Here is a 12290-nt window from a genome sequence, read left to right as displayed (position 1 = left end):
CTTGAACCACTGCATATCTACCTGATTGCCTATCTAGCCCATCAACCAGATAGATACTTACCTGAACCACTGCATACAACATACCTATATGTTTAAACTACTGTGTACATCTACCTACTGTACCTACCTTCTTATCTACTTACCCAAACCACTACATACATGTACTTGCCTGTCTACTCCAAACACTACATACACCTACTGTACTAAAGACACCGACCAACCATATCCGCTACATATACCGACCAATCTTATCCACCTTTTAACACCTACCTACCTGAACCACTGCATACATCTACCGACACTTACCCTTATCTACCTTGACCACTACATTCACCTATTTACCTCAACCGCTACATTTATCGACCTGCCCAAACCTCCACATACAACTACTTCCTACTACATTCTGGGGCTGTGAGTCTTTGGGCACAACACAGCACCGCATTTACTTATATGACCCAATCCAAACAACCTTCCCTAGTCATGGTGTAGGAAAAAAAAAAGAAAAAATCAGCCAGCACAAAAAGTCAACACACATTGTCACACATAACACAAATTGCTCACTGAACTTTGTGTATATTATGAATAAAAAAACGTCCCATAACCATAACAAATTTCGAAATGACACACATTTAAATCTATTTCAAGGCCTGATGGGAAACATGCAAAACACTCTCCACACTTATCCATGTTTGACTTTTAGTTGCTTGATATTTTTGAGTGATTACAAAGCTTTAAAGACGTCGTCACAGAAGTAAACAAGGTAGGAGTTGAACTTTCACATACTCTTCGTATTCAATTATAATAATTATTAATTATATATCCATTATTTTAGTACAATATATTAAAAAAACACACACACACTTATATACATATATGTATATATATATATATATATATATATATATATATATATATATATATATATATATATATATATATATATATATATGATTAATTTGCATGATTTCGGCCCCCGGCCAAATTTTCTTGTTGTCTTATTTGTATTTGACTTTATTAAACGTTTGGGTAGAATTTTATAAAACAGAACCAGTTTTCTTTTGGGTAATATAGAAATTGATCAGAGCGTTTTATCTTTTTTTACGGAGGAATGTAGTTAATCATAGAACTGGCACCCAATGTTATTAAAAAATGTATTGGTTTTGAATCAAGAATTAATTCTGAATCGAATCAAATCCCCCAAGAATCGAACCGGATCATGTGGTGCCCAAAGATTCACAGCTCTACTACATACCTACCCAAATTACTTCTTGAACCACTACATACATATCTACATACTGTAACCACTACTTACCTATCTACCCCAACCAGTGCTTACACCTACAGTAACTACTTAAAGTAACAGTAGAGTGGAAAAACAAGTAGTGATGTAGTGGTAGGGACCGCAGATCCCTTCCCCACCAACAACAATGCAAATCGTGCAGACTTTGTGAGAGCCAACAACAATTACTTTGGGGAAAATATGATCCAGAAACATATATTGTTGATCCTGAATATAAGGAAGATGATCTACAAGTTTTAGAAGCTCTGCTAAACAGATCCAGCTTTAGTGAAACACTAAGCATCAAGTAGCAGTATTGCTAAGTGCTCAACAAGAATTACAAACTGCAAGCATAATAAAACGATAGCTTACTGTACAATGTCTGCTCTCACTGTGATGACGACTGATAAGATGCCCGTATCTTCCCGTTTAGATGTGGAATTAATCATGATGCACACGAAGGGTTAACAAGAAAGTCTCCTTGCAGACACCGTCTTCGATTTTGTGTGTTTGTCTCCATCTCCGGGTATGAATTAAATGTCACAGATGAACAACTTCTAGATTCAAGGCTAAATCCTCTTAAAATCCAGATGAGTGGCATGATTTATCATCCAGAATACTTCTGACGAGCCGAGAAGCGATGATGCGGGAGCAGCAGGACATTGCTGCCGGCTCACAGTAAAAGCAGCAGACTGAGCTGTGTATCATTGTGCCGCTAAGAAATAGTTTGTATGCGTTAGCGCTTATCATAACAACATCGCTAATATTTGGTTAAAATTCAGGTCATGATATGTAAAAATAATTTTGTTCGCGGGTTTTGGATGGTTATTTAGAGGGTTTTGTGGGCAAAATAGAGAGCCCCCATTGACTACATTGTTAGCGGACTTTTTATGTATTTATTTATTTATGACATAAATTGCATAAAAAAACTAAAACATATGTATTCATGTCTTATATGGAGATTGCAAATGATAAAAAGCACATCTTTGTCTAATTTTTGCATATTTCCACTATGACTGATCTGATACTATGATTAGAGTGCAGAAGCGTTCCCATGGTTACGTCAATCTCCGGAAATAGCCGAAGGTATTCAGAGCGGAATATTCAAAATGACTGACTGAATTTGTGGCATTTTGTGATGTTTAAACTGTGTTTTTACATACTTTGCGGATTGTAAATACAATTGGTTTTGGTTTAATGAATACATCCATCCATCCATCCATTTTCTACCGCTTGTCCCTTTTGGGGTCGCGGGGGGCGCTGGAGCCTATCAGCTGCAATCGGGCGGAAGGCGTGGTACACCCTGGACAAGTCGCCACCTCATCACAGGGCCAACACAGATAGACAGACAACATTCACACTCACTTTCACACACTAGGGCCAATTTAGTGTTGCCAATCATCCTATCCCCAGGTGCATGTTTTTGGAGGTGGGAGGAAGGCGGAGTACCCGGAGGGAACCCACGCAGTCACGGGGAGAACATGCAAACTCCACACAGAAAGATCCCGAGCCCGGGATTGAACCCAGGATTACTCAGGAGGACCTACAATGAAATGCAATTATGCATTAAAGTCAACTTGTTTTTCCACTCTACTGGTACTTTAAACCATGACATACACCAACCCGAACTTACATACAACTAACTACCCAAGCAAACCACTCCACCACTCTAGAGCTGCATCCAGCTCTTTAACGCCACCCTAGTGGCTCCATGGAGCTTTTTAAAAAATGTTGTAAAAATAGAAAAAGAAGAGGGAAAATGTTTTATTTTTTATTTTGATATGGTTTCTATAGGAGGACAAACATGATACAAACCTCCCTGATTGTTAGAAATCCCACTGTTTATATTAAACATGCTTCACTGATGAGAGTATTTGGCGAGCGCCGTTTTGTCCTAACAATTTCAGCGGTCCTTGAACTCACCTTATTTGTTTACATGTACAACGTTATTTGACGCTCCCACAGAAAGACGTGTTTTATGCCACTCCTTCTTCGTCTCATTTTATCCACCAAACTTTTTATGATGTGTGGGAATGCACAAAGGTGAGCTTTGTTGGTGTTATTGACTTGTGCAAGTCAATAACACCAACAAAGCAACCAACAAATTATGCCATGTTTTAATTGAATTCAATTCATCTACATTCCAGTGCTGTCTTTGTTGTATTTGTGAATATCTATAATTATTTACTTCCAGGAAGAGAACCAACAAGAAGGGGCAGGAGTACACTGACGCGCACGACCAAGACCACAGCATTCCATTTCTATTGTATTATAATTATCACTAATAAAGAATTATTGTTGAATTTTCTGTTTGAGTGTCAGTCCTGACAAGATAGATAGCACAAAAACAGACGTAAATACCACTGCATTCCATTTCTATTGTATTATAATTATCACTAATAAAGAATTATTGTTGAATTTTCTGTTTGAGTGTCAGTCCTGACAAGATAGATAGCACAAAAACAGACGTAAATACCACTGCATTCCATTTCTATTGTATTATAATTATCACTAATAAAGAATTATTGTTGAATTTTCTGTTTGTTATAGTCCTGACAATATAGCACAAAAACAGACCTAAATACCACTGCATTCCATTTCTATTGTATTATAATTATCACTAATAAAAAAATATTGTTGAATTTTGTGTTTGAGTGTTAGTCCTGACAATATAGAGCAAAAACAGACGAAAATAGCATGTTCCTAAACAGTTCCCTAAACGTTCTTGCCAAACGTTCTTGGCTAACGTTCTGCTAACCAAGCAAGAACTCCACAACCTAACGTTCTTTGAACGTTACAAACTAACGTTCCCATAACAATGCCACTACATTCTCCTAACGTTCTCATAACGTTCGCGTGTTACCTGGGGTGTGGAGTGCTAATCAGACATATTTGGTCAGTGCATAACTGCAAGCTAATCAATGCTAATGTAATCGCCCTGAGAAGGGAGATGTTTGAGTATACAGATACGAGGACACAACTTCGTTCTGCTCACGTCTGTATTGACTGCCAACAAATCAAACATGTACAAGTACACAGTATTGTAACAAACATAAAATGCACTCCAGTATTATCATACGGATTTTACATTCAAATAATCGAGTAGGTTTTTCTGTTCTTTGCACTAATAGACTTTACCTTTAGTGTAACAGTATTTGAAGATGTCTCAACAAGTAAACACAAAGGTTCACCCACTACAGTAAGTCTATATTGTTTTAGTAACAAAAGTCACTTATCATTCCTTAAGATTAAACAAACTACACTGAATTAGTTCCAGAAACTGTAGTAAATACACATTTCATCAGCAATATACACAGATTAATAATTATCTACGCACAGTACCTTTCTATATATTTAACGCTGTTGATGCAGTTAGCATCTGCTTCGTCATCGGCAGTGCTATTAGCTTTAGCATTAGCTTGGTCGTGTATAAAGCCTTGTCGACTGAAAGGACACATATCATAAAAATATACTCTTTCAAACATGTTTAAACTCTATAAAGATACATTCGGGGGTAAAACTATTTACATAAAGACACTTGTACCTGAGAAGGGAGATGTTTGAGTATACAGATACGAGGACACAACTTCGTTCTGCTCACGTCTGTATTGACTGCAAGCAGGAAGTCAGGTGTCCTCTAGTATAGCTCCCAGCTAGAGATGCGCGGATAGGCAATTTATTTCATCCGCAACCGCGTCAGAAAGTCGTCAACCATCCGCCATCCACCCGATGTAACGTTTGATCAGAACTGCACCCGCCCGCCATCCGCCCGTTGTTATATATCTAATATTAATTTAAAAAAAAAAAATTTGCACCATGTGCAGACAAGATTTTTCGATCGGACACGGAGGAATTAGCGATGTAAAAGACCACGTTGGGACAAAAAAACACAAGTCTAATGCCGTTGCTAGCGATACAAGTGGAAAACTTTCAACGTTTTTCGTCGCCCAAACAGATTCTTTGGATGTGATAAATGCCGAAGTTTTATTTACGGAGGCAATAATTGAGCATGGACTTCCAATCGCACTGGCTGATCACATGGGACAGTTAATAATGTAATGCAACCTTTAAAAATCATTACGCGGTGATCGCGATCCCAAAAATAAACTTTTCTTGCATGATAATGTCCAGAAAAATTCGCTTTATATTACTATAGAGTCCTTTTAACGAATGAGTTTGATGGTTTATCACAAACCTTAAATGAAATTCCATGGCCACCGTCCTGCTCTCTATATCAACCAGGGTGAGCCCCACCCCTTTCGTGAGCGCACTGAGCGCGGAGTGACCCCTTTTATGCGCCCCCGGCAACAGGGGTGGCAAGCAGGTAAGCTGCGCGGGCGGAGCGCGCGGAGTGACCCATGTTACGAGCCCCCGGCCACGGGGGTGGCGGGCAGGTAAGCTGCTTACCTGCTGCGCGTGACGCCGGCCGCGGCGAAAGCGGACGAGGCGGGGTGTCGGTGCGGTGGGCGCGGTAGTGACCCTGGACGTGCGTCGGGCCCTTCTCGCGGATTGCCTCAGCTACGGCTCCCGGTGGGGCCCTCTCGGGGGAAGGGGCCTCGGTCCCGGACCCCGGCGAGGCGTCCCTTCTCCGCTCCGTAAAAGTGTCCATCTCTTTTCTTTTTTTTTCTTCTGTTGTGGCATATGCAGCAGGTGCCTGCTCGTTTTTCGTATGTGGGTAACAACATTTAACTATGTATATATATTTCCGAATTGGTTTAACTGCCACCCGCAAAAAAAATAAAAAAATAAAAAAAATATCTAATTAATCCGCCCGACCCGACCCGCGAGCGGATAAAATCTTATTGTTTTTAATTTCATCCGCCCGATCCGCGGATAATCCGCGGACTCCGCGGTTGTGTCCGCAAACCGCGCATCTCTACTCCCAGCACAACGCGCCCCCTGCTGGAGCCGTCCAGTACTACAATGGCTCTTATTAATGCTGGCATTACAATAACATTAGCTCCATATTCTACAAATAACTGTGCTTTACTGTTGTCATTAACAATAAACATTTTTAAGTTGCGAATATAAAATGGCATAGTAATACAACTCAAGAGCTTACTTTGCTACTTACTATCACTGTATTCTACTAGAAACTAAATTTACATCCTGTCACACTAACATGCTATTTATGCTAGCTGTATGTACATATTGCATCATTATGCCTCGTTTGTAGGTATATTTAATTTCCTTTACTTATGTCCTCTATGTATTTAATTCATATTTGCCTGTCTCATGTCACGTTATCTGTATGTAATATTGGCTGCATTTCTCATAGTTGTTTGTGTGCCATGTTGTTCCAGACCACAGCAAACGTTACCCAGCTTGCAAAGATTGTAATAAATCCATTAGAAGAAGACAGTGTTGTAGTGGATGTCTCTTATGGGCATCCGTAGTTGTGTACGTGTGTTCGGAGCATGCGCAGTTGGTTCAGTAAAGTCTACACCACTGAAGTGGACAGCCGTGTGTGTGTCACTGATTTCTACATGGTGTCAGAAACGTCAAAACAACCGCGCCAAGTTATTAAATGTGTCAGAGAGGACGCATAAAGACACGTACCGACAGAGAAAGGTAGTGTTTTTTGTTTTGTTTTATTTGTACAAGTGAAGTTAGTTCCCAAGTTAGCTATCACAATGAGTGAAGGCAATGCACCGGCGCTTCCCGCCCATGGAGACGGGAAGCGCCCGTCTCCATGGGCGCTTCCCGTCTAGAGCGTGTTATAGAGCGTTTTCTATTCGGGCTCCAGTACTATGGAATGCCCTCCCGGTAACAATTAGAGATGCTACCTCAGTAGAAGCATTTAAGTCCCATCTTAAAACTCATTTGTATACTCTAGCCTTTAAATAGCCCCCCTGTTAGACCAGTTGATCTGCCGTTTCTTTTCTTTTCTCCTCTGCTCCCCTTTTTCTTGAGGGGGGGGGCACAGGTCCGGTGGCCATGGATGAAGTGCTGGCTGTCCAGAGTCGGGACCCGGGGTGGACCGCTCGCCTGTGCATCGGCTGGGAACATCTCTGCGCTGCTGACCCGTCTCCGCTCGGGATGGTGTCCTGCTGGCCCCACTATGGACTGGACTCTTACTATTATGTTGGATCCACTATGGACTGGACTCTCACAATATTATGTCAGACCCACTCGACATCCATTGCTTTCGGTCTCCCCTAGAGGGGGGGGGTTACCCACATATGCGGTCCTCTCCAAGGTTTCTCATAGTCATTCACATCGACGTCCCACTGGGGTGAGTTTTTCCTTGCCCGTGTGTGGGCTTTGTGCCGAGGATGTCGTTGTGGCTTGTGCAGCCCTTTGAGACACTTGTGATTTAGGGCTATATAAATAAAGATTGATTGATTGATTGATTGATGGAGACAACTTTCAAGTTAGCCCGCCAGAAAAGTTCGACTGCGGAGACGGGAAGAAATGGCCGAGATGGAACAAAAGATTCGAGAGGTATCGAGTGGCGTCAGGACTGGACAAGAAAGGAGACGCTTTCCAGGTCAACACGCTGATGTACTTCATGGGAGAGGATGCGGAGGACATTTTGGATGCTTCTCCATTGACATTGGATCAGAAACAGAACTATGCTGCGGTGATAAAAAGTTTCAGTGATTATTTTGTTGGGAGACACAATGTCATATTCGAGCGCGCGCAGTTTAATGTACGGAAACAGGAGCCTGGTGAGTCGGCAGATAGCTTTATAACATCAATACATAAACTGGCTGAACACTGTAACTTTGGAGTGCTTCGGGAGGAGTTAATACGTGACCGCATAGTAGTAGGGATAAGGAATATCGCTCTGTCAGAGAAGTTACAAATTGATGCGGATTTAACCTTACAAAAAGCCGTAAGCCAGGTTAAACAGTCAGAGGTAGTTAAACAGCAACAGGCTGTGATGAGGGGTGAGTCTCCACAGGCAGAGGAGCTACGGAGTGACAATGGTCCACAGTTCTCATCAGCAGAGTTCACAGCCTTCGCCAGAGATTATGACTTTTTGCACGTGACAAGTAGCCCTTACTTCAGCCAGAGTAATGGAGAGGCGGAGAGGGCTGTCAAGACGGTGAAATTGTTGTTACTTAAGAATGAGGAGGACCCATACAGGGCAATGTTAGCATATAGAGTCACACCATTGCACCATGGGCTGTCACCAAGCGAGCTCCTGATGGGAAGACGTCTCCGCTCGCCGCTGCCACAAGCGTCATCCAACCTAAAACCACAGCGGCCCAGAACAAAGGCCTTCGATAAAAAGGACTATCAGCTGAAATGCACACAGGCTCAGAACTTTGACAGCAGACACCGGGCCACACAAAAGCCCGAGCTGAGGCCTGGACAGTCAGTATGGATATCTCCCTCAAAACAAACAGCTACAGTGATCAGAAAGGCCGACACGCCACGCTCCTACGTGGTCGACACTGGAGCAGAGGAGGTGAGGAGAAACAGGGCTCACCTTCAGGCTCTTCCTGAGCCACAGCTCCAGCCACAGTCGGCTCCACAAGAGCCACCAACCCCACAAAATGAACACAGAACAGAGAGGGAAGCAACACCAGGTACACCAATCAGAGAGCAGGTAACCCAGACACCGAAAGCAAGAGATGCTCCAAGACGGCAGGTAAAGACTATGTCTTGTGAAAGGACAGGACATAACGAAACACATCTTGTGTAATGTCGAAGCCTAAAAAGGCAATTACTGTTTGATTGTTAGTTGGCAACACTGTTGTTTTGTTGTTGTTGTTGTTTTTTTTGTTGTTTTTTTCTTTCTCAGGGAGAAATGAGGATGGTAAGGAATTTGTTATGCAATTCTCATGCATAATGCCGTTATAGGGTGTTAGGTTGATTCATTATAAATGGTGATCCTTATTTATAAATACATTGCAATGATTGTTCATTCCTTGTTGTACATTGGAGAAGGGGAGATGTAGTGGATGTCTCTTATGGGCATCCGTAGTTGTGTACGTGTGTTCGGAGCATGCGCAGTTGGTTCAGTAAAGTCTACACCACTGAAGTGGAAAGCCGTGTGTGTGTCACTGATTTCTACAAGTGTGACGTTGCCTTTAACTTGGACACACACATTTTTACCTTTGGCCATTAAAAGCCAGTAATTTCCAGGAGTTATCTCACCCTCTGAGAAGCCTCCGTTTTACTAATGTTTTCCAATGTTGTAAAAATGTGTAGAATAAATATTACATTTCAACATTTCTGTCAACGAAGATTTGCGTCAGCCTGCGACACATAGTCATTTCGATAGTAGGCTAATATAGCTAATTCAAGCACACATACTTGCCAACCTTGAGACCTCCGATTTCGGGAGGTGGGGGTGGGGGGCGTGGCTAAGAGGGGAGGAGTATATTTACAGCTAGAATTCACCAAGTCAAGTATTTCATATATATAAGAAATACTTGACTTTCAGTGAATTCTAGCTATATATATAATTATTTTATTATATATATATATATATATATATATATATATATATATATATATATATATATATATATATATATATATATATATATATATATGTGTGTGTGTGTGTATATATATATATATATAAATAAAAGAAATACTTGAATTTCAGTGTTCATTTATTTACACGTATACACACACATAACACTCATCTACTCATTGTTGAGTTAAGGGTTGAATTGTCCATCCTTGTTCTATTCTCTGTCACTATTTTTCTAACCATGCTGAACACCCTTTCGCAGGTACCCAGAAAGGTTTCGAGTACCACCAAAAAAACTGAATCTCTGAAGACAGTATAAAAATCTGTGTTAAAGGTGTACAAATACTGTTTGTATAATAAGCATGTTATTGTTTACAAATGAGGGTTAAGAGTACAGTACTAAAAAAAAAAAAGAATGTGGCTTACGTACAGTTTTTTAATTGAGCCGCTGCATTTTTTGGTTGGTTTGTTTATTTATTTTGAGGAACTTCTCCATTTCTAAAAGGGGAGGAATGTAATAGAGTGATCTATGTTTGTCTGTTGCCATCTCCTGGTGAATGTTGGCTATAGCGTACTGGGATTACTTTTTGGTTGGCCAACGATTTACGTGGTGTTGCGCACCTGACGTCAAGTGTGTGAGTCTGTTCTGAAGTCTACAGTAAAGAGATGTACTTCATCACCTCACCTGGTTATTGCCTCCAACTCAATATATTACAACAACATTGCTGTTTACGGCAGACGAACTGCTTTACAGTAGAACAAAACGTGACTGCTGTTGTTGTGTGTTGTTACCGCGCTGGGAAGACGTTAATGAAACTGCCAAACAATAAACCCACATAAGAAACCAAGAACTCGCCCTCCATCATTCTACAGTTATAACGTGTGTTGTGGGAAAGCGGACGTGAATACAGGCTGTTGACACGTCACTCAGGGCCGCATGGAGCTGGAGGGGCGTGGCTTCCAGCTCCGCCGGAATTTCGGGAGATTTTCGGGAGAAAATTTGTCCCGGGAGGTTTTCGGGAGAGGCTCTGAATTTCGGGAGTCTCCCGGAAAATCCGGGAGGGTTGGCAAGTATGCAAGCACATCATGTGTTGCTTTCATTATAAAACTTATATAAGGCTTTCAATTTTTTGCAGCTCCAGACACATTTTTTTTTGTTGTGGTATTTTTGGTCCAATATGGCTCCGTCAACATCTTGGGTTGCCGACCCCTGACCAAACTGAACCACGACATAGAGCTACCGACACCAACTTCTCCCGTCTGCCTATCTCACTCAACCACTACCGTGCCTACAGAAAGCCGACCTACATAAAATGAGCCTACCTAAACCACGACATACACTTTCCTACACACACCTCCTGTTGACATCTCTGCCCTGTTGACATCGGCGCTTGCGTGAGCTGAAGTCGCCATGGCAACACCCCACTGCAGGTCCAGCATGTAATTGACTGCTGACGATGACTACAGTTGGTGTGCCACTTCGGAGCAACCCTGCATTGTTTCATGGAAATTCAAAGGTGAAAGGTCAGCGTGATAGCGAGGCTGCCGAAAAGTGGGCTGAGCTGACGCGTAAGCGAGCGTGAAGCTCTGGGCCCTGGAGACATCTTTGATAGTAATCTACTGATACGCGCACTGATCTGAGATCAGTGAGGAAGAAGAAGAAGAAGCGTTACCCAGTGGTGCGTCTAAAGAGATTATTACAGGTCGCGGGTTCAAGCAGCTCCTGCACTTCATTGTTGTGCTCGCCGCCGCTGGTGTGCTTCCCGTCTCCCTCCTCTAACTCTACCTTTCTCTTCCTGTCTCCGCCTCAAAGGAAGGTGACATTGGGAACTTCAATGGATATTAATAGGATTTCTTTGGAAGGATGCTCGGCGCTGGAGATGACAAAAGCAGGAGAGACGACAAAAAGGATCATTCGGGCCGTGACGCTCGTTATCTACCAACCTGGGCAACGTTGACTGTTGCAGGTGTGTGCCGAATATTCCAGGTCTGTTGGCGTGATCGATCCAGGTGAGTTTTTCGCCAGACTGTCAGCCAGCACGTTGCTTTTGTCCAGGAAGGAGTGCAGCCTCCCTTGCCCCCTGACCTGCCTCTAGGGCCGAAACCAGTATGCCCAAAAATTATAATCACAAGTATTTTGTTTGATTTTGAAATCACGATTTTTAACTCGATTATATATTAATTGAAAACATGAGTATTTACTGTACCGCCTAAACTCAAATTTAGATATAATTTAAAGTAACAACCGGATATAAATGAATAACATATTAATAAGGGTGTAACGGTACACAAAAAATTCGGTTCGGTACATACCTCGGTTTAGAAGTCACGGTTCGGTTCATTTTTGGTACAGTAAGAAAACCACAAAATACAAATTTTATGGTTATTTATTTACCAAAATGTGTAAATAATGGCTTTATCCTTTTAAAGGGGAACATTATCACAATTTCAGAAGGGTAAAAACCATTAAAAATCAGTTCCCAGTGGCTTATTTTATTTTTCGAAGTTTTTTTCAAAATTGTACTCATCACGCAATATCCCTAAAAAAAAGCTTCAAAGTGCCTGATTTTAACAATC

The 12290-nt window shown here is 41.7% G+C and overlaps 2 protein-coding genes across 2 annotated transcripts in view; both read left to right on the top strand.

Moving 5' to 3' along the window:
* LOC133607759 (polypeptide N-acetylgalactosaminyltransferase 10-like) overlaps positions 1 to 3816 on the top strand; it is a 277472-nt gene extending 273656 nt beyond the window's left edge. Inside the window, exon 12 of the mRNA XM_072913784.1 lies at positions 3474 to 3816. Coding sequence (XP_072769885.1) covers positions 3474 to 3509 — 36 coding nt within the window. The 3' untranslated portion in view covers positions 3510 to 3816. The remainder of the gene's footprint in view (positions 1 to 3473) is intronic.
* Positions 3817 to 7341: 3525 nt separating this feature from the next.
* Positions 7342 to 11912, top strand: LOC140679007 (uncharacterized). Its single transcript, XM_072913750.1, has 2 exons — positions 7342 to 8879; positions 11527 to 11912. The coding sequence occupies exons 1-2, from the start codon at positions 7782 to 7784 to the stop codon at positions 11557 to 11559; spliced, it is 1131 nt and encodes a 376-aa protein (XP_072769851.1). The 5' UTR covers positions 7342 to 7781; the 3' UTR covers positions 11560 to 11912.
* Positions 11913 to 12290: the final 378 nt, after the last annotated feature.

Source organism: Nerophis lumbriciformis, linkage group LG09 (assembly GCF_033978685.3).
Source record: "Nerophis lumbriciformis linkage group LG09, RoL_Nlum_v2.1, whole genome shotgun sequence".
NCBI classification, from domain to species: domain Eukaryota; kingdom Metazoa; phylum Chordata; class Actinopteri; order Syngnathiformes; family Syngnathidae; genus Nerophis; species Nerophis lumbriciformis.
Note: the sequence above shows the minus strand (reverse complement) of the source record. Positions and strands in the feature narration are given on the sequence as shown.